Below are 23,344 nucleotides of genomic sequence, written 5' to 3'. Positions count from 1 at the left end.
TCTTCCCGGACCGGGACACGAACCCGTGTCCCCTGCATCGGCAGGCGGACTCTCAACCACTGCGCCACCAGGGAAGCCCAAGAGTCTTTTTAAATAGTGAATATTGGGAAAGTCCAAATGTCCAGCCATAGGATGAATAATTTACTAAGTACATTTATTGGCTGAATATTATAATAAAATTATTTCAGAAAATATAATTCATATCAGATGTTCATAATTATATACATATATATTTTTTAAGGGCACAAAACTGTATATAGCCAGTGTATTGTGCTGGAAAGAAGGAAATAAAAACAGTTGTATTTGGGTTTTGGTATTGTAATTTTTTCTTCTTCTTTCCTTTTTTTTAAGTGCTAGGTCTAACTCTTCAACATACGAGGTCCCCTATAGCATTTTTTCCTCTACTTCTTTTTACCTTTTCTAAAACCTTTAAGCATTTAAGTAGGGAACTTTTTATAGTAAACAAAGCTCTGGGTCTGTAGGACAGAATTGGAAACAGATTTGGGGGCACGGGAGTGTTATGGTGATGGAAGCAGGGATATAACTTTCTGGGCTTTTCTGACCTGAAGCTTAAAAAGGACTTTGGATAAATTAGACTGCTTCCAGACCAGGGCACTGTGCTGTGATAGTAGTTAAGCTTTGCATTTCCCGGTCCCCCCCAGACACCCCCTTGTTCAGACCCCCTACACCATAACCGTGTTCAGGGCCCCTTTTCATGGTCCTGTATTCTCAATTTGCAAAGTAGACAGGCTCTAGAGGACTTGACTTCCCTTTGAGAATATAATCCCTGTCATCCCAAGGGAAAGCACTCCTGAAACAAGCAATATGTAGAAAATGGTTGTCTTGTGACCTCATTTCGTGCATGGTCTCAAGGGTAACTCCACATAGACCCCCTACCACTGCTGGTCTTTATCACTGAATGTCACTCAATTACTGTATACTGAACTTTGTGGTTTTCAGCCTTACTCCTCTCTGGAATTCCTTTTCTACCCCCCAAATCTTAATCACGCTAGTGAATGTGTAGAATATTTGATTACAAAATCTTTATACAGAGTATTATTTATATCAGATTTGCTTCTACCCCTGGAAAGAAGGGATGCTGTATTAGGCAAGCAGGCTAGACTTCAGCATTTCACAGATTTAAGTTGATCCTTTTTGCCTTTTACCATGTAGATCAAAAGTTGTCCCTGAAAAAGTATTGCCTGTATATATATTTACAGATAAATGCAAATAAATATATTTTGGCATAACCCAGTTCAGATTTTAGTTTCTCAGGGGAGATTTAAGTCATATGTTTTTTCTGGATGCATAGATTTCCTGTTGTGCTAAGATAAATTATAGTAGAATTGCATTCTGATTTAACAAATGTTTTTTGAGCACTAGTGTAATTAGGTGACATCTAGTTTCCCAGAATTGAAAGATTACTAGACATAAACCCCATCCTCAGGCAGCCCAGTCTGTTAGTTATATACATACACACTACCCGTAGATGCTATACATATACAGATTATAGGGTTAGCCTAGAAGAGAATGGTCAACCCTGGAGCAGTGAAGAAAGGGCTTCACCTCTGTTCACATAGGTGAGAAGAGCACAGGAACGCAGAAGGCCCAAAGGCATGGGGTAGCGCGATATATTCTAGGTGTTACCTTGTAGTTGGCAGTCGCTTGAATTTAGTGTGCATTGGGAAGAGTGGGAGGGTGGAATTGGGGAGATGAGCCTGGAGAGATGGGTAGGGTCAAGATTACAAAAGTAACTGTGTGCCACACTTAGGAGTTTGGCCTTGATTATGAAAGCCAAAAGGATCATTGAAAGTACTCAGGAAAGGAGTGGTATGATCAGTTTTTCTGGTTTGTCTTTAAACATACTTTGTTTTTTAAAATTTATTTTATTTATTTATTTTTGGCTGTGTTGGGTCTTCGTTGCTGCGTGCGGGTCCTTCTCTAGTTGTGGCAAGCAGGGGCTACTCTTCATTGCAGTGTGCGGGCTTCTCATTGCGGTGGCTTCTCTTGTTGCGGAGCACAGGCTCTAGGCGCGCGGGCTTCAGTAGTTGTGGTGCACGGGCTTAGTTGCTCCGCGGCATGTGGGATCTTCCTGGGCCAGGGATCGAACCCGTGTCTCCTTCATTGGCAGGTGGATTCTTAACCACTGCTCCACCAGGGAAGCCCAGCATGATCAGTTTTTGTTTTACAAGTAGTAGTCTGGCTATAGTGTAGCAAGCGTACTGGACTGGGGAAGAGAGGAAAGGAACTTATGACAGCAGTAGTCCAGGCAGAGGATGATGGGGGACTAAATTCCACATTCTGGCAGAAAGGGAAAGCTGATGACAAGGACCAGAGAGGGAGGATTGATAGGATTTGGCAAAATGGTGGAATGCCAGGGGCTGAGGTGGAAGTTAGGATGACCTTCAGGTATAGCAAAGTAAGGTGAGAAATTTCTAAGGAAAAAGAAGTTTTAGGGAGGGGAAGAAGAAGAAGAGTAGTTTTGAACATAATGATTTTAAGCTGTCGTGTAATGCTGTAACTAGAAATAAAGAAAAAGTTATAGTTGAATTCAGCATGTATTTAAGCAGAGCATTTAAGTATGGACCTTCTTTAGGGTATACATTATCAGTAAGTGCCAAAACAGTGCTAATGACCACTTTAGGGTTGTTTTCTTGCTATTTGAGAACATTCTAAGCACATACGTAATAACTTGAGATGGCAGTGAGCACCTGATCTCACAAAACAAATTCGGGATATAGGCAACATTCTAGCCAAAAATCGACATCGTTCTACCTGCAACTCTTAGGATATTCTTTGATGTAAGTTTGAACTCTACCATCTAATTAAACAGGGTTAAATGTAATTAATGATTATTTAAATTGTACTTAGGAGTTGGAGTACAGAAATCATAGACTCTGCTACAATTTAGAAGGCTTATGAAGATCAAAATAACTTGCTAATAAAGAGTCTTAATGTTTCATGCACTACTGATGCCACTTTATAATACCCTGAGATGAAACAAGAACAATGATGTAGTCTTTTATTTTCTGTTAATAAACAGGAGCTCACTCTGACTTAACTTTATCCTTGACCATATTCTAACTGTTCAGTAGGATTGGGAGAATGCCGTGGTGATGGCCATGGTCCCTGAATGAATCCTTATTTTCTATGTGACTTTTCACATCTGCTAATTCAGATAATAGAGTAATAAAAGTATATGTGTGTGCATGGTATAGGCCCTCTATAAGTGATATCATCTATCTTGAAGTCTTTTTAAATCCCTAAGCCACTTGGCTGTTTAGCTTTATTTTTCTATTATGATCTACTGCAGAATTTATTTGGGGAGGGATATGAAATTGAGAACAGGAGTCTCCAACCTCACTGCTCATGGATTTCACTGCTGTATCTCTCACCCTTTCTTCCCATCCTTCCCAGTCTTTTTTCTCAGCTTCCTATCCTGGTGATCTGGAGTCTACTCACGCTCAAGTAGTTGTGGGTTTCCTGACAGGGACAGTGCAAAATGGTGCATTTTTTATTTGTATGTTTCTTAGCCTTCCTTGTGAGCTCAGGTTAAGTTGCAGACTGTACATGCGTTTAATAATGATCTTGTCTGTGGGCGAAATCAAGAAGTCAAAATTCAAGTCTTAAAGGTAACATCTTTTTACTTCTCACTATGGGTATTTACAGGAATGGTTAGGTGTCCCAAAGAGGTAAGGAAGGAGCACCCCTAAGGAAAATCAACCTTGGTGTACTTTGGCTCTCTATTAACCAATTAAAGTTTCTCCTAGCCACATGCTATTTGTGAGCCCACAGTATTTTATTATAGACTGTTCGTAAGTGCCGCAAGGAGCCTGAGAGTGGGAGCACAAAATGGAAAAAGACATGGACTGAGCACTAAACAGCTAGGATAGACAGGCTAGATATCACATTATATGGATTAAATTAGTTTAACCAAGATCCAAATAAGCTCATGTTCATTTACTTTATTTAGTATGAAAGTTTCTTAACATTCTGTACAGATGTAGAATTGAATTATTTAAAATACATTAATGACAGTTACTATTTAATGATAAGCTCTGCAGAGGATGATAATGTTGGTAAAGAAAATAACCACCCTTGGGTCTATCAGTTTACTAGAATTTTACTTTTGAATTTGGACTCGACTTTAGTTTAAAAAAAACAAGGCCAGTGTAAAGAGATTTTTGTTATGTGACTGTTTTGGTTTAAGTATTTCAAATTAAAATTAAAGAATTGTTGGACAATCAAATTGGATTTTCACTTGCCAACTGTTCATTTTCTAAAGCTTTCATTTAGATGGGTTATTACTAAGTAGCAAAGAATTAGTAACATTTTTTTAACACTTAATCATACATACAATGAAATTTAAGCATACAAATTATTTTTCATTATTAAATTTCAGTTTTCATTCCTTATATTAGTTTGCTTTTAATTTCCTAAGTAGTTTTTTTAATAACCTGCAAAATGTTGCATTTATAAGATTTGTGATGATTTGTATATAAAAATTTAAATATACTACAGAAATATTAAATGTCAGTATACCTTGGGCTAAATTATCTTGAGTGAAGCAGTTGAGTGACATGGTCTACAAAGGCCTTTTTCCAGTTTTAAAGTTTGATACTATTTGTTGAGGAAAATTATGTGCCACCATTATGTAATTAAGGTGAAAAGGAAAATACATAAAGGTTAACTTGTTTGGATTTTGATACTTATTTTGTTTAAAAACATATTTGACCTTAGCTAACAGTCTGGGATTTCAGATGGGTGGAATGTGGTTTTGAAAGACTGTAGAGGTCTCTCATTTGTGTCACATAGCATGTTGCCACTTGGAGAATAAATTGTTATACCTTTTCTTTTGCTTTCAGGATTTTCTCATTCAGCGTTCACCTTTGGTATAGAAAGCCATATCAGTCAGTCTAACATAAATGGTGCCCTCGTCCCACCTGCTGCATTGATTTCTATCATCCAGAAAGGTCTACAGTATGTAGAGGCAGAAGTTAGTATTAATGAGGTAAGGAAGACTTAGTTCAAATACTGATTCTTACTCCTAAATGTTTCCTTCAGTATCTGATATCTTGCTTACTCATTCATTATCTGACTTCAGCTTCACCAGGTAAACAAGTTTGAAGGACATTATTCCGAATGTGGTGGTCAGGTCATACAGCCAAGGCATGTTGGCTCCCAACTATAAGAGCCATTATCTTACTTCTCTTTACATGGTTTTTATAAGTATACAGTAAGAAATAATTTTCTTTAAAATAAGAAAATTGTGCTGTGGCATACTGAGAGCATAATTGATTGAGAAATTAGAAATTCTCAGGTTATTTGGTTATAACTGATTTTGGAAGGAAGTTTATAATTAAAGACAACTCTTGATACTATTACCTAGGTCTGTATGGTATAGGCAGTTTAACTCATACGTCAGCCAACTATGACCCATGAGCCGAATCCTGTCTTGCTCGTTTTTGTAAAGTTTGCCTGGGGTGCAGCCATGCTCCTTCATTTTCATAGTATCTGGCTGCTTTTGTGCCACCGTGGCAGCATTGAGCGGTTGTGACAGAGACCTTATGATCTGCAAAGCCCAGAATATTTACTCTCTAGTCTTATACAGAAAGAGTTTGCAAACCCTGGTGTAGCTGAAAATTTTCATATGTGGTCAGGATTTATGATAAGTGGAGCTTTTTTACCTTATTTTCATTTCAGAAATTAACATATCCCCCTTACCTCTTGCAGGTATTTTAAAAACTGAAGCATCTATGTTTTTTACGTCACTATTTATTACTATAATTATAGTCTGTTAAATTGATTATTTTTTCGTTTCCTCATCTCTATAACTGAAAAATCCACTAATACTAAATTAGAAGTGTCCTCATTGTCTTTTAGCACTTTCTCTCCCAACAGTATCCTTTATTGCAGAGGATGATAAACAATTTGTACCAGTGGCCAGAGATGAAGTCTCATTTTTTCTGAAAATTTTTTTGTAGATTTAATATAGTACTCCACAATGTAGCTGTATTGGTTTTAATATTTTTAAGTTACTTACAAGTTTAAATACTTTCTCCTACTCCTCAAATACTCCATTACAATTGGCAGTTGAGAAAGATGTGCTGTGTTTTGTAACTCGGAGCAGCCCATCACACCACTGTAGATTATCAATAGTGCATGTTCACTAGCTTAACTGAGCCAGGCTTCACATGTGCATATTCCTATCTAATATGCACTGTTTCTATTTCTGACTTGCTCTGTATCTGTGTCTCTTCTTGTGCTTGCTGAAGAACTCATTTTGAACTTCCGAATATCAGTGAGAGGAGCTTTGGAAAATTATAGCAACTTGATAAAATTAAAGAGCATTAGCCTGTGAGTTATGGCGGTACTTCTCAAATGTTAGTGTGCATAAGACTCCCCCAGAGAGCTTGTTAAAACAGGGATTCCCGAGCCCTTCAGAGATTTTGATTCTGTAGGTTTGAATCTACATTTATAACAAGTTACCAGGCGATGGTGGGAGTGTTGGTCTTTTGATTGTGCTTTCAATAGCACCAGTTAACAGATTCCAGCTGCCATTGACTAGCTGTGGAACTGCAAGTCTTTAACCTTGTGGTGCTCATATTTCAACATTAGTAAAATGAGATGCTTGTATAATGTAATATCTGATGTATATTTCTGTTATAATATTTTAATCAAATCACAAGAAACTTAAGTTCAACAAAGCTATTTTAAAAGTTTTTAGTTTTAAAGAAGTATTGACTATTTACTAAAATGTGGCACCAAATCTCTTATCATTGTATGAACTATTCCATATTGCTTTTGACTAACAGAACTTTGCAATATAATTAATAAGCCTTTTTTATCATACAGGCCTACTTTTTTTATTCCTTTGAAAATTTCAGCTTTAATCTGTGCAGCATTTAACAATATGACCTCTGTGAGGAGGATTTAAGCAGCTGTTTGCGGTGCATTTTGTAGGTTCCTTTTTCCCTCCTGATTACTTTCCTTCTTACATGCATTCAGAAAATTATCTGAAAGTATTTTTTCTTGGAATGAAGATTTACATTTCTGCTGTTGACTTCTATGAATACAAATTACTCTAAATGTGTTACCTTTGATTTTTCTTCTCACAATTTTTCAAATCCAGGATGGTACCTTGTTTGATGGTCGACCAATAGAGTCTCTGTCACTGATAGATGCCGTAATGCCTGATGTAGTACAAACAAGACAACAAGCTTACAGAGATAAACTTGCACAGCAACAAGCAGCAGCTGCTGCAGCTGCCGCAGCTGCAACAAACCAACAAGGATCTGCAAAAAATGGAGAAAACACAGCAAATGGGGAGGAGAATGGAGCACATACTATAGCAAGTGAGCTGAGAGAAGAATTTTTTTTAGTTCCTTTGCAGAAAAAATATTTGCTTTATGGGGATGCCTCATTTTAGCTGAAATAACATTATCTATTTCATTTTTGCAACTTGTTCCCCTAACTTGTATCACACAATTCAGATTTTTAATGCCTAAAGCTCCATAAAGCTAGATTTACTTTCATGGATTTTATTTTCTTTTTTAAATATTTAGAAACTATTTTTCTATTGTTAAGTGAATTTCATTTCTGCGTTTCATTTCTAAATATAATCTGTAACACTAGTCATTAACAAAAACAATGAAGCTTTGACATGGAGATATAAAGGCAACCGTGATGTTATATGAATGATACCAGCAACCCCTACTGGCAGAAACTCAGAGCAGTGTTGGCATCGATTATACTTAATTCAAAACATTTTCTCATTTTAGCTATGTTTGGGTCTAACCTCCTTTCACAGTCTTCCTCTATTCCTGCTCCCTGCGAACCCCATCTCTGAACACAAACTTAGATGCACATCTCTTTTTGAAAAAAGTATGTTCATACTTAACTAAAGATAGGAATTTATTTTTCATGTGATAAATAACTGTGTAGTCATTTTCACCATTACCTGACATAGTGGAGGAAAAAAAGTTACACTATATTATGAAGGAGATATTTGCTAGTTAAGAATTCTTCTTTTCTCCAGTATGTTGTAATATTACCTAACTGGAATTTTCCATTTATTTCTTATGATGCAGATAATCATACTGATATGATGGAAGTGGATGGGGATGTTGAAATCCCTCCTAATAAAGCAGTTGTGTTACGGGGCCATGAATCTGAAGTTTTCATCTGTGCCTGGAACCCCGTTAGTGACCTCTTGGCATCAGGGTACGTTTCTCAAAGTGAAACTAAAATGGATTTCTGAAAGTATCTTACTGAAATATTGCATATTTTATAAATACATTACGTACATTTTCAGGTTTTTGTTGTTGCTTATTTGTGGTCATTTTGCCTCTGTAAACCTTTATTTCTTCATAAAGTAATCTTAGAAGTTTTAATCTTAGAAGTTACTACCTCAGGAGTGTTTGGGGGGCCCACCCCCAAAATGGAGACTGAGAAAAACACTGGAAATGGAAATCCATCCCTGATAGTCTAGTTTTTATTTGCCTTATTAATATAGAATGTAAATTTGTTGCCTTGATTCTGGAATACTTGAGAATATCATGAGGATTTAAAATATGTTGCATACTTTATAGGTCTGGAGACTCAACAGCAAGAATATGGAATCTTAGTGAAAATAGCACTAGTGGCTCCACACAGTTAGTACTTAGACATTGTATACGAGAAGGAGGGCAAGATGTCCCAAGCAACAAGGATGTGACATCTCTAGATTGGAATGTGAGTATCACTGTACTGTCCATGATGGATGTAGTTACTAATATACTTAACCTCTCTGAGCCTCAGACTAATGGCAGGGCATGTCAGTTTGTTCATATATTTTTGGATTTCACTGATAAGAACAACAGACTAGAAGTCCCCACCCCCAAATGTGTTAAAAACAAAGACTGGCCCTTGAGCACTCAGACCACGGTTCATCTTCCAGCTCCTCAGTTTATCTAGCTGTAGAACCTTTGTGTAACTGGTGGTCAGTCACTCTGTACTTCATTTTCGTCACATGTAAAGTAGAAGTGTAATGGTCCTATGTAAATGAAGTAATAGATGAAAATCAATAACAGGCACATACTGAGTTAACTACTGAGTCCTTTGTTGTGGGTATAAGAGAAATCTATATAATAAAAACATTCTTATTTTCTCATTTTGCTGTGAACTGATGAAAACTTCATCGCCAGCGGCCTTTTAGGAACCATTTGTCTAGATTACAAGCTTTATCCTAGCTGTAGGAATCTTATAATTCTCTGATTCTATATGTGATTCAACATCTTTGACTACTCTGACTTACCAGGAAGTTTGATTTCATTATTGATAAAGCTTCACCCTTTCAGTTTCAAATACAAGATTAACAGCTTTGTTTGTTTCCATTCCCATGATTACTTTGTGGAAAATTAGCATTTTTAAAGTTTTTATACCATTTCCTTTATTCCATGTTGCCTTTTTTCTTCCTTATAACTTTGCATCCATTTTTTAACAACCCCCCACTGCACCACCTACCCCGCCCCCCAATTCTAAGAAGCCTCTTAGACTATATCAGTGTTACCAAGAATTTTAGGGGTCAACTGTCCTTTCCTTAGCAAGTGGAAATCCTTTCCTTCTCTGGCCTCTGTTTAACAACTTTTTGTGGGGCTTTCCAAAGAATCTTCCAAATCTCATTCCAGGAAATGAGATCTATCTTTTAAAATGATTACGCTAGCTAAAGTTCTGTTTCTATGAAATTTTTCCAGATTTCATAGGTAAGTTTTTTTAGTGTTCTTAGTTCTAAATTTCCAGCAATGTATTTATCCTTCCCCTCCTATAAAGTTGAGAATTCTAAAAATGAAAAGAGGTTTAGCACATTTCAGTATTATTTGATTGTAGGGTCAAAACTAAGAATTATCTTCTTAATATGGGACCTTACTGTATCGCAGGTCAAAGGCGTTACAGCCTGCTTAAGCTGTTTGGCTCAGAGACCGTGTTAATTTAATGAAATTTATAGCTTACACTGAAAAGGATGGTTAACAAATGGTTTGTTGAGCTTGGTGTTTCTGAACTGCAAGTTAAAGTTTTTAAAAGTGTGGACTTTTCAAAGATTTATTATTCACTATGAACTTAAATCTTCTGCTAAAAGGGGAAAATGTTACTGTTGATTAATGGCTCATTTCCATGATTAAAGCAAAAGCCTGTGAGATATCTGATCTTCAAAGTATTCTTTTTCCTACCTTAGCGGTCCATGATGTAAAACATTTGGGGACCATTAGTTTAAAGGAAACTTTCCATTGTGCAGAGTCTGGAAATAAGCTTTTGCTGTTGGCTTCGACATTGCTCCCTCTTCCTGAGATAGAACTAGAGGGGATTTCCAAATCCTAGCAGAACTGCGTCTACAGCCCCTAGAACCAGCATTTGTCTGTCACTTACCTGCACAGCTAGATGGCTTGAGAGGTCTGAAAAAGGTGATCTTGTTTTCAGTGCCCTACCAAAAAGCATCAAAAAGTACTGAGTAAGGCAGGATTTCATTCTGTCTCTCCAGTAGTGTTTAATCGTCCCAGCAGTAGTCTGTAATGTACTCTGTAACTTGCATTTCCATAGAATAAGTTAGATCTTATCAAGTCCTTCTGTTATACCATTTTTCAAGGCACAGTAGAGGAATATAAGGTTAGAGAAAATGGTATGGATTTCTTCTCATGGTACAGTAGTTCCTGACAGTTGGTACTCACTTCATTAACTGTAAAGTCAGCCTACACTCTTTTCCGGCTGTTTTTCTTGTGTTTTTTGTTTTTTGTTTTTTTTGCGGTACGTGGGCCTCTCACTGTTGTGGCCTCTCCCGTTGCGGAGCACAGGCTCCGGACGCGCAGGCTCAGCGGCCATGGCTCACGGACCCAGCCGCTCCGCGGCATGCGGGATCTTCCCGGACCGGGGCACGAACCCGCGTCCCCTGCATCGGCAGGAGGACTCTCAACCACTGCACCACCAGGGAAGCCCCTTGTATTGCTATTTTTATTGGTAAGGATTTCATATTGGGAAAGAATTAACAAAAGAAAGAAACATTTAGTCATACTTAAGAATCTGATCATCTGAAACAACAATATTGTTTGGAACATACATACACACACACACACACACAGTTTAGACAGTAAAAGATTTAGAGGGAGGATCATATAAAAACTTCTAATAGTAATGAAATATTTTGGAAGATTTTGCTTTTTACTTTTATAAAAGCATCATAAGATTATGATTTTGATGTCCTTCCCAATCCACCCTCCCCACCCCCATCTTTAGTCATGTGCATCTATGAGAATGCAGTAGACCTTAGCTTACATAAGAGTGATGTTGATTCTGCTCCAGAGCAGTTCCTGCCATTCTTGAGATTTGGGTATGAGGCTTGCACACTGACTGAATGCTGCCAAAATACTAGCTTCACAGCAATAAAGGGTGTTTTATAGGCCTTTTGTGGCACTTCCAAATAGACAAAGCTGAAGATTTTGAAGCAGAGAATGTCACGGATTTGCTGTACTTAGGATTTAAACATAATATATTTTAATAAAAATTAAACAACCTTTCTGGATTATATAATTGAAAGAAATGTGTTTCTCTGACAGAGTGAAGGTACACTTCTAGCAACTGGTTCCTACGATGGGTTTGCCAGAATATGGACTAAAGATGGTAAATGAAGTTTTTTTGTTTTTTTTTTTTCATTTGTTGGTATTGTTGATCTAAGTTATAAAGCTTAAAGTAATTTTAATGTTTTTCCTTTTGAATATTAGGTAACCTTGCTAGCACCTTGGGGCAGCATAAAGGCCCTATATTTGCATTAAAATGGAATAAGAAAGGAAATTTCATCCTAAGTGCTGGAGTAGACAAGGTAAAAAGAATATTTAACTTCTGTAAAGGTTAATTTGTTAAAGAGTATAATTGAAAGTAATGTTTTTCTCTGCTAATCACATAAACAAGAAAACATTCATATTTGGGAAATTCATATATAAATTTATGATAGGAATAGTAATGCTTTCTTAGATTTTCTGTCAGCTCATTCCTGAATCTACTCATTCAGATGCCCTTTATTCTTTATCTGTATGACCACTCCTCATTTTTCGGGAATTTGAGCCATAATGAATGTCATACATCCTATACTTTTTGCCTCCCTTCTACAGTTTCTAGTTAATCTCATCAGTGAGTATGGCTCTGGAGAGGTTTCATGGGAAATCTTAGAGCCAGTCTGTTAGCTGAACTCCTAATGTTTAATTGAAAATGTAAGAAATGCCAGATCTTTCCAACTCTTTTCACCTAACAGGACTGGTAAATATGGATAGGTTGAAATCATGGCCTTCTTTCTCCTTCATTTTCTTAAGTTACTGCCTTTACCACACCTCCCAAAATGAATACAGATTTAAGATTATTTTAATACAGGAAAGTACACACTCAGAGTTAACTGTATATTGTCAAAAAGGGAAGTAGAAAAATAAGGAAGAAAAATGAAGGAGGCCAGGAATGGGAGGGAAGTGCCCTATTAATAGTTACTGCTAGTCTACATACAATATTTTATGACCCCAAAGTTATAAAATTAGTGATGGGAGGGTATTAAAGGAATTGTGAATATATCTATTCAGATTTATATGTCATACTTTGATGTAATTTAAAAGACATTGTTTTACTTATTGTCAGAATTCAAGCTGCCTTTTATAGGTAAATGTGAGCATTAAAAATCTTAATATTGGGAATTAACTGATTACTTTATTAACCAAAAATTTGCCTCCTTATAGCTAAGCAGCTATAAAAATCTTACATTAAATACACTATTGCAATGGAGTTTCTTAAGCAATCTAATATAATGTCTGGTACTTTCTAGACAACAGTAATTGTTGTTTGAAGTAAGTTGACTGATAAAAAAAGTCACCAGGGAAAAATTAAACTGCTTAATAGTCATCCCTTCCCTCCCCTTCCCCCGAAGTGGAATATAGCCTCATTGTACTAAAGGTAAATGTTAAAAAATTAAATTAAATGCACTCTGACATTTCATATTGCTTTAATATAATTAGGCATCTAATTTATGCATCTATGATAAACTCTTTCTACCTTCTTAGCAGTATATTTTTCTTTTCTATCTCAGACTACAATTATTTGGGATGCACATACTGGTGAAGCCAAACAACAATTTCCTTTTCATTCAGGTAAATCTTCACAATTTACATGAGAATTAGAACTTTCTTCTGTTTTTCTAATTAAACTTGCAATAGCATATAATTCATCTAAAATCTTGAAATATCCAATATCAGTCTTGTTACTAGTCCGTTGAGTTGATGTTCTTTGACTTTCAGATAGTTAATTGTCAGAGGATCATCAAACGTTTTCTGTGAAATGTACCATAAAAAAGCATTTGCAGCCTAGTGCAATTAGAGTTGGTAATATTTAATGGTAAGAACATAGGTTTTTAGGGCTTCCCTCGTGGCGCAGTGGTTAAGAATCCGCCTGCCAATGCAGGGGACACGGGTTCGAGCCCTGGTCTGGGAAGATCCCACATGCCGCGGAGCAACTAAGCCCGTGCGCCACAACTGCCGAGCCTGCACTCTAGAGCCTGTGAGCCACAACTTCTGAAGCCTGTGCGCCTATAGCCCGTGCTCCACAAGAGAAGCCACCGCAATGAGAAGCCTGCGCACTGCAACAAAGAGTAGCCCCTGCTGGCCACAACTAGAGAAAGCCCGCGCACGGCAACGAAGACCCAATGATGCCAAAAATAAATAAATAAAATAAATAAATTAAAAAAAAAAAAAGAACATAGGTTTTTGAGTCAGGAGGTCTAGGTGTGAATGTCAGTTCCACCCCACTTAACAAGCTTTAAGATTGAGCATGTCCTTGAACGTTTCTGAGCCTTACTTTCTCTATCTGTAAATGAGGGATAAAAATAATACCATTTGTTAAGAGCATAAGACATATATATGAAAATACTGCATAAACTCCTACAAATTTAGATATTGTCATTTTTCATTTTGGATTTATGTATCTAAATCAGTCCACCTGTTTACCTAAAATAAAAATTATTAGGCTTTCCTGGTAGTGTTGGAACTTTGGTGCTTTAGATGTTTTTCTCTTTTAAGAAGTAAATAATAATTTTCTCTTTTAATTAAATAATTTTAAATACTTATACCAGATAAATATGATCCCCAAAATAGTGTGCTTCGTTCTCCATGATATACGGCCATGCAACAGGGCATACATCCTGATGTGTAGAGACACCTGGATTTTAGTACCTGTACTCTTGTGCAGCCTAGAACTTTTGTGCCTACTTTCAGGGAGGTTCCAGAGGACAGGAACTGATGTTGAAGTGGAACAAGTTGCCTAATAACTATTAGAACAGTAGTTTTAGTACTGCCTGATTTAATTGCATTTTGCAAGATTTTGTTGTGGCTGGGTAGAGTTTTGCATTGGAGGCTGACTTAAGTAGCTCTGGTTATTTTCAAATCTTCGGTAACATACTTTTTACAAACAGCCAATGGCACAGTGTTACCATTAAAATTGAAATATACAGCTTCTGGCATTTTGCTTTTTTTGTATTTCTCTATTTAGTGTGATTAAACAAGCCAAATAAGGTACAAAAATTATTTTTCAGTAGTATCTGAGTAACATAATTTTGCAAGTATTATGTTAAACATTTCAGCTTAACACTTACCACATTAATAAGCATTTACACGTCAGTTTTTGTTTACCTGTTTTAATCCCGTTTCACCTTTGCTTCTAGTCCTCACCCAGATGGAATTCTCTTAGCCCTCTGGCTGTTCTGCCTAAAGTTTCTCCTACATCCTAGGAGTGATGGAAAATTGAAATAAGTGTGTGTGTGGCACTGTTACTAGCTGCTATATAATGTGTACCACCTTTGTGTTGGAGATGATGCTCTTTATATACATGATCCCGTTTAGTCTTGGCTACAGCCCAATGAGGTAGATGGTGTTGAAGTCATTTTACAAATAAATAACATTTTTACCCATGGTATTCTTTCCTGTCATGCTTTTTTGGTTTTTAAAACGGCTTTATTGAGGTATAATTTGGTGTAAAATTATCTATACATATTTACATTGCACAGTGTGATATATTTTGACATGTATATGTATACACACACACACACACACACACACATCCATCACTGAAACACCACACTCAAGACAGTACATCTGTTAGCTTCAAAAGTTTCCCCAGGTAGCCACTGATAGTCTTTCTGCACCAGAAACTAGTTTACATTATATCAATAGAATCACACAGTATGTATTCTTTTTGTGTCTGATTTCTTTCACTCTGCATAATTATTTTGCATTTCTTTTGATTTATGAGTAGTATTCTATTATGTTGATATACCAGTTTGTTTATCCATTTACCTGTTGAAGCAAATTTGAGTTGTTTCCAGGTTTTAGCTATTACAAATAAAACTGCTGTCAACATTCATGTGCTTATCTTTTTATGAACTTGTGTTTTCATTTCTCTGTGTAATGACCTAGGAAAGTTATGGCTAGATATATAGTAGGTCTGTGTTTAACTTGTTAATAAACTGCCCAACTGTTTTCCAAAGTTTATGTTTTCCAAACTGGTTTACATTCTCAACAGCAGTGGGTATTCCAGTCCCTCCATTTCCTTGCCAGCACTTGGTATGTGGTCAGTCTTTTTTTTTTTTTTTTTTTTTTTTTTTTTTTTGCGGTATGCGCGCCTCTCACTGCTGTGGCCTCTCCCGTTGCGGAGCACAGGCTCCGGACACGTAGGCTCAGCAGCCATGGCTCACGGGCCCAGCCGCTCAGCAGCATGTGGGATCTTCCCGGACCGGGGCATGAACCCGTGTCCCCTGCATCGGCAGGCGGATTCTCAACCACTGCGCCACCAGGGAAGCCTGGTCAGTCTTTTTAATTGTAGCCACCCTAATGAGCATGTAGTCATATCTCACTGTGGTTTTCATTTTCATTTCCTAATGACTAATGATGTTGAGCATCTTGTCATGGTTTAATTTACCACCTGTATGTCTCCTTTGGTGAAGAATCTGTTCAAATCTTTGGATTTTTAATTTAACTTTGTTGTTTTCTTATTATTGAGTCTTGTGAACTCTTTATATATTCTGGATACAAGTCTTATCAAGTATTTACAAATATTGTCTCATAGTCTGTGGATTGTCTCTATTATTTTGACAGTGTGCCTCAGAGATCAGATATTATTAATGTTGATGAATTCCTTAATTTATTAATTTGTTCTTTTATGTATCGTGCTTTCAGTATCAATCTAATATGCTCTTTTTCTTTTTGCTTGATGTAGAACTTGGGGTCACTGATTTGAGACCTTTCTGCTTTTCTAATGGGGATATTTAGTGCTATAAATTACTTCTAACTACTACTTAGTGACATCTCACAATTTTTCAAATGTGTTTTCATTCAGTTCAAAATACTTTCTGGAGTAATTTTGATTCCTTCTTTGACCCATGGGTTATTTAGAAGTGTGTTAATTTCTGAGTATTTGGAAAAATTTTAAAGATCTTTGTAATATTGCTTTCTAATTTAATTCCATTGTTCTCATAAATGTCATTTAGGTCAAGTTGTTTGATAATGTTCAAATCTTTTATGGCCTTTACTGATTATTCTGTCTACTTATACCATCTGTTACTGAGAGAGGGGTATTGAAATCATCAACAATAATTGGAAAATACAATAATTTCTATTTTCTTTGAAGCTCTGTCAATTTTTGCTTTATGTGTTTTGAAACAATGTTATTAGGGGCATGAATGTTTAGGAATGTTGCAACCTCGTGTTGAATTGACCGCTTTATCATTTTGTTAGTGACCTTTTTTTTTTTTTTTTCCATTTTATTTTTTGTGCTCTGAAATCTACTTTGTCTCATATTAATGTAGCCTTTCCAGTTTTCTTTTGGTTAGTGTTGGCATGGTATATATTTCTCCATGCTTTTACTTTTCATCTATTAATTTTGTTATATTTGATGTGTATTTTATGTAGGCATCATATATTGCTTGTTCATTCAGTATCAACGTCTGCCTTTTAATGGCAATGTTTAGGCTATTTACATTTAATGTGATTATTGATAATGATTGCATTTAATCATATTTCTATTTATCTCATCTTTTGCTATTTTTCTGCTTCCATTTGGATTAATTGAATATTTGTATGATTACATTTTTCTTCCTTTGGTGGGTTATTAACTGTAAATCTTTTATTATAATGGTTGCCTTGGGATTTATAGTACAGGTCTTTAACTTACCACCATCTACCTTCAAGTGATATTTTAAAGGGGTTAAATAATAAAATACTTTACCCATAGTTACCATTTCCAACTCTTCATTCCTTTGCACAGATACGTAGTTTCATCTGGTATCATTTATTTCCTGCCTGAACTGCTTTAACATTCCTTATAGTGTAAATCTTATGTTGATGAATTCTTTTTGTTGGTATTAAGAAGTCGTCATTTCACCTTCATTACTGAACGATATTTTTGTTGGGTATAGAATTCTGGGGTTGACAGGGTTTTTTTCTTTCAGTACTTTAAAGAAAATGTTGCTCTGTCCTCTTATTTTCAGTTTGAACTTGCTACCATTTTCATCCTTATTATTCTTGTCTTGTTTTCTCTGGCTGCTTTTAAGATTTTTCTCCTTATAACTGATTTTGTGCAATTTGCATATGTTGTGCCTTGGTTTAGTTTTCTTTATGTCTTTTGTCCTTGGAGCTTCTTGGAGTTCTTCGTTCATAGTTTTCTTCAGATTTGAAAATTTTTTTTCCATTATTCTTTAAAAAATATTCTACCCCCTCCCCACATTTTTTTAAACTTGAAATTCTGGTTATGTTTAGTAGTCTGCTTGATGTCCCGTAATACACTGATGTGCTGTTCATTTTTTTACCCAGTCTTTTTTTTTTTTCATAATCTCTGCTGTTTTCAAGTTCACACATCTTTTCTTCTGCAGCATCTAATCTACAGTTCATTCCATCCAGTATGTTTTTTATCTCACATGTTTGTTTTAATCTCTAGAAGTTTGATTTAGGTCTTTTTTACATCTTCCATGTTGCTATTTAACTATTTGAACAAATCATATATAGTTGCAAGTGCTTTAATGTCTAGGTCAGTTTTTATTTTTTGATTTTTCTCTTCATTTTGATCATATTTTCCTGCATCTTTGTATGCCTTGTTATTTTGATTGGAAGTGAGGCATTTTGAATTTTATGTCATTGGTTGCTGGATATTTCTGTATTCTTATAAGTATTTGTGGATTTATTCTGGGACATAGTTAAATTACTTGGAAAAGGTTTGATCCTTTTGGGTCATGCTTGTAAGATTTGTTAAATGGCAGTGAAACAGTGCTCAGCGTAGGGCTATTTATTTCCCGGTACTGAGGCAAGAACCTAGATGTACTCTAACCAGTGTTCCATGAATCAAAAGGTTTTCTAGTCTGGTGGATTTAGACACTGTTCCCAGTCTTGAGTATCAGGCATTGTTTCTTCTAATTCTTTTGAGTGGTTCTTTCCCAGGTCTCACCTAGTATCTTCAGATACTTGTGCTGATTAGTACTCAGCTAATTGTGTGAATAGGGCCCACTGCAGGTCTTTAGAATTCTTTCTCTGCATAGCTCTGTCCCTTCTAGTATTGTGAATTCTAGCTGCCTTCAGTTTTCCAGATTTTGAGCTTTATCTCTTCCGCTCAGGAATTTCATTAATCTCTTCCTAGGGAGATTCCTCTTCCCTGTGCCAAGATCTGGACATTTTTCCAGATCATATGCTTGAGCAGTTACAGAGGCACATTGTTGGTTGATTTCCCTTCTCTCAAGGACCACGGTCCTTTATTGCCTGGTGCCCAGAGTTCTGAACTATTATTTCATATATTTTGTAATTTTTTGGTTGTTTTGGGCAGGAGGTAAATTTGGTCCCTGTTACTCCATCTTGATCAGGAATGAAAGTCTACCATGCTTTTTAAATTACCATATTTTAATTCCTGTACTGTATTTTTGTCCATATACACTCTTACATAAAGCATAAATCATGATTATAGATGAGTTAACCACTTCATATTCATTAGGATGGCTATAAAACATAACAGTGTTCATGATGATGCGGAGAAATTAGAATCCTTGTACTTTGCTAGTAGGTATGTAAAATAGTACAGTCGTTGTGGAAAACAGTATGACAGTTCCTCAGAAAGCTAAATAGAGTTACCGTATGACCCAGCAATTCTACTCCTAGGTAATTGAATTGAAGGCAGGGACTTGAACAAATTCATGTCTGTCAATGTTCATAGCAGCATTTTTCACAGTAGCCAAAGGGTAGGAACCAACCCACTGTCCATTAGCAGATGAGTGGAAAAACAGAATGGGTCTCTGTATACAATGGATTATTATTCATGGATTATTATTCAGCCATAAAAAGGAATGAAGTTCTGATACATGCTACGACACCAGAGAATTTGTACATGTTATGCTAAGTGAAATAAACCAGACATAAAAGGACAAAGAGTATGATTCTACATGAGTAGAATCTAGAATCAGTCTAGAGTATGATTCTAGATATTTCAAGAGTATGAAATGTCTAGAATAGGCAAATTCATAGAGACAAACGTAAAGATTCAAGGTTACAGAGGCTGGGAGGAGGGGGAAATGGAGAGTTACTGCTTAATGGTTACAGAGTTTCTGTTTGGGGTGATGAACTTTTGAAAATAGTGGTGATGACTGTACAACATTGTGAATGTAATTGATACAACTGAATTGTACAGTTAATTAAATGACAAATGTTATGTATGACCACAGTATTTTAAAATTATTAATGTAATATACTAAAAACCATTGAATTGTATACTTTAAATGGATGAAATTTATGGTATATGAATTATATCTCAATGAAGCTTTAAAAAAAAAAAAAAGCAAATGAATATTAAATGCCTTTTTTCCCTTCCCTCATAGGTTTGTTACCTTTCTAAATTGTGAAGGATGCATGGGTTAACCAAAAAATAAATCAGAATTGGAGGGCGCAGAAATTGAATCTTAGCTCCAGGAAATTTTTTTTTTTTTTTTTTTGGCTGCACTGCATGGCTTGTGGGATCCTTGTTCCCCAGTCAGGGATCGAACCGTGCCCCTTGCAGTGGAAGCACGGAGTCCTAACCACTGAACCGCCAGGGAATTCCAGCTCCAGGAATTTAAAAGATTTTGTAACCCTAGGCAAATTAACTTTTCTTAGCCTCTTTCATCATGTTTAAAATGACACTAGTAATAGTAAGCACATCTCTCACATATTACCTTCATAAAAATACATTTTATGTTAAAGATGTGTTTTTATCCCAAAGAACTTGTATTACCTAGACTCAATTTATTTTTTGAATTTTATTTTATTTTTTTATACAGCAGGTTCTTATTATTTATTTTATACATAGTAGTGTATACATGTCAATTCCAATCTCCCAATTCATCACACCACCACCCCCACGCCCCCACCCCCCTGTGCTTTCCCCCCTTGGTGTCCATATGTTTGGTCTCTACATCTGCATCTCTATTTCTGCCTTGCAAACTGGTTCATTTGTACCATTTTTCTAGATTCCACATATATGCATTAAATATGATATTTATTTTTCTCTTTCTGACTTACTTCACTCTGTATGACAGTATCTAGGTCCATCCACCTATCTACAAATGACCCAATTTCATTCCTTTTTATGGCTGAGTAATATTCCATTGTATATATGTACCACATCTTCTTTATCCATTTGTCTGTCAGTGGGCATTTAGGTTGCTTCCGTGTCCTGGCTATTGTGAATAGTGCTGCAGTGAACATTGGGGTGCATGTGTCTTTTTGAATTATGGTTTTCTCTGGGTATATGCCCAGTAGTGGGATTGCTGGGTCATATGGTAATTCTATTTTTAGTTTTTTAAGGAACCTTCATATTGTTTTCCATAGTGGCTGTTTCAGTTTACATTCCCACCAACAGTGCAAGAAGGCTCTCTTTTCTCCACACCCTCTCCAGCATTTGTTGTTTGTAGATTTTTTGATGATGCCCATTCTAACTGGTGTGAGGTAGGAATAAATATAAAGTAAGGAGGTATGGGTTCTTAGATTATACCAGTCTGTTATCATTGTATCTTATGAGCCAGGCATATCACAGAAGTATTAATCACATAACTCATATGGCACCATTCCCCAGCTTCCTCCACTTATCTTTACCTGGTTATACAATTTGTTTTTGTTTTGTTCTGAACCTATCGGTATATTTGTTTGAATGCTGTTTCAAATGTTCTCAGCCTCCTATTTAACATTTTGCAGATGACTCTCCACCAAATTAACACCCTGGTGGAGCATGACAGGATACTTGGCTTTCTTCATAGCATTTTGTTATACTTTTAATTGTCCTTTAAATTAGTTAGATTTTCAGGCCTCCCCCCCCACCACTTCTTAACAGTATAACAGTATTTACCAAAGGAACATTTTGTTAAAATTGTTTTTTTAAAATTATATCTTAATGCCTTTTTGACCAGAGATGTATTACAGCCACAGGCGTTAGTTTCTACAAAAATCCCCAGGTCAGTAATGTGTTAAGTAATATTTACTGTGAAAATGAAGGTGTTGTCACTGAATCCAGTTCCAAGGCACAAAAACAAAATCTAAACCAGGTAATCCAAGAAAGGGAGCATAATACAAGGAAACAGTTGCGGAAGTACTGGAAGAGTGAAAAATAGAGGAGGATGAGGTAACTCAGAGTTTAACAACTGCAGTAAACCTAAGACTGTAGAGAAGAAGATAGGATCCAACTACCCACTGGGGATGGGAACCTCCAAGGAGAGGCTGCCTGGCAAGAATAGGTACTGTGGAGCAATCATAGTCACTGCCAAAGACCCAGTCTGAAAGAGGGAGGACCACAGAAATTGCCTGTCTACCTTCTTTCTCCTGACCTTGGACTCTCGACAGTGTCTTCCACTGAATGAGCCCATCTGGAAACCTGCAGGCACAGAGGCCTGGGATATGTAATTTGCAAGAGTCAGCCCCCTGCATGCAGAGCATAGCAGGGCAAAGTGTGGTGAGAATGGACTGAAGATAAGCTGTCAGATGAATAGGATGGTCGTCTACATTGCTCTAAGAAGTTGTGATGCACACAAACAGCAGCAAATCAAACATAGTGCTGATCACAGTGGGCCTGTATTTTTGTTCACTGACTGATTCAGTTAGGATTCTCCCAGAAGCTGGATAGGAAGGAGGGAAGGAGCCGAGAAAGGGAGCAGTTGCTGGTGAAGAAGATCCAGGCTCAACCTGATCCAGGCAGGGCTCTGGAGTGTTTGTTGCACCTCAGGGTTTTCCTCATCTAGAGCCAAGTGTGCTTTGTTTTTGAATCTCACCTTTTCCCCCAACTACCTCCTGCCTACTCTAAATCCAGTGTTTTTGATATGCTTCTATTGCTTAACCCAATTACTTGCTACATTACCTTAATCTGCATTGCTAATTATAGAGAGGCTTTGCACTTTGCACCAGGGGAAAATGAAAGAATCTTTAATCATATCAGAGCTAAAATAAATATTAAATGCCAGCCAGCTTTTGGGCCTCTGAGGTTTTAAATTCAATGATGTAGATTTTAAGAGGTATTTGACAAGAATCACTTAGAAGAAAAATGTATTTGCGAATCATGCAGTATTCCATTTATCAGTTGAGTAGACAGTGGAAATGATACTTATTCAGTGTAACGTTTGTCTAACTTGTAAGTTACAAAGTATTTTCCATACATATAATCTAACTTGATTTTCACAATATCCTTGGGTACTAAGCTTAAAGGTTTTATCCCCATTTTAAAATTATTTTTTATTTTTTTAATTTTTATAGATTTATTTATTATTTATGGCTGTGTTGGGTCTTCGTTGCTGCGCACGGGCTTTTTTTTATTTTCTAGTTGTGGCGAGCGGGGGCCACTCTTTGTTGTGGTGCGTGGGCTTCTCATTGCGGTGGCTTCTCTTGTTGCGGAGCACAGGCTCTAGGCGCATGGGCTCAGTAGTTGTGGCTCACGGGCTCTAGCGCTCAGGATCAGTAGTGGTGGTGCAAGGGCTTAGTTTGCTCCGTGGCATGTGGGATCTCCCTGGATGGGATCGAACCCCTGTCCCCTGCATTGGCAGGCAGATTCTTAACCACTGTGCTACCATGGAAGTCCCCACATTTTTTTTAGAAGAGAAAAATAGCATGAGAGGTGACTTGCTTAGGGCCCACTAGTTAGGGAGTAGCAAAACAAGGCTTCTTATCCATTGAACACTCACAGAATTTCAGAAACAAAAGGAAGTGTAGCATCACATTTAATTTTATCAATTTGCAAATGAGGAACCAAGAATCCAGTGCTAGTAATTTACAGGGCAAGCTCTCAGGAACCCTCATCTCCT

The 23,344-nt window shown here is 36.7% G+C and overlaps 1 protein-coding gene across 6 annotated transcripts in view; it reads left to right on the top strand.

The window, feature by feature from the left end:
• Positions 1-23,344, top strand: part of TBL1XR1 (TBL1X/Y related 1) — a 185,990-nt gene that overhangs the window by 148,286 nt on the left and 14,360 nt on the right. For 5 of the 6 annotated variants that reach the window (XM_028491354.2, XM_055083888.1, XM_028491337.2 and 2 more), the window contains 7 exons: positions 4,866-5,011; positions 7,133-7,355; positions 8,091-8,223; positions 8,592-8,733; positions 11,586-11,649; positions 11,751-11,848; positions 13,094-13,154. In XM_028491354.2, coding sequence (XP_028347155.1) covers positions 7,190-7,355; positions 8,091-8,223; positions 8,592-8,733; positions 11,586-11,649; positions 11,751-11,848; positions 13,094-13,154 — 664 coding nt within the window. In that variant the 5' untranslated portion in view covers positions 4,866-5,011; positions 7,133-7,189. Of the gene's footprint in view, positions 1-2,882; positions 3,633-4,865; positions 5,012-7,132; positions 7,356-8,090; positions 8,224-8,591; positions 8,734-11,585; positions 11,650-11,750; positions 11,849-13,093; positions 13,155-23,344 lie in introns of those variants that run through there. The other variant, XM_028491349.2, reaches the window with a different exon arrangement.

Source organism: Physeter macrocephalus, chromosome 1 (genome assembly GCF_002837175.3).
Source record: "Physeter macrocephalus isolate SW-GA chromosome 1, ASM283717v5, whole genome shotgun sequence".
In the NCBI taxonomy this organism is placed as follows: Eukaryota; Metazoa; Chordata; class Mammalia; order Artiodactyla; family Physeteridae; genus Physeter; species Physeter macrocephalus.
This window is presented reverse-complemented; position numbering and strand designations above follow the sequence as displayed.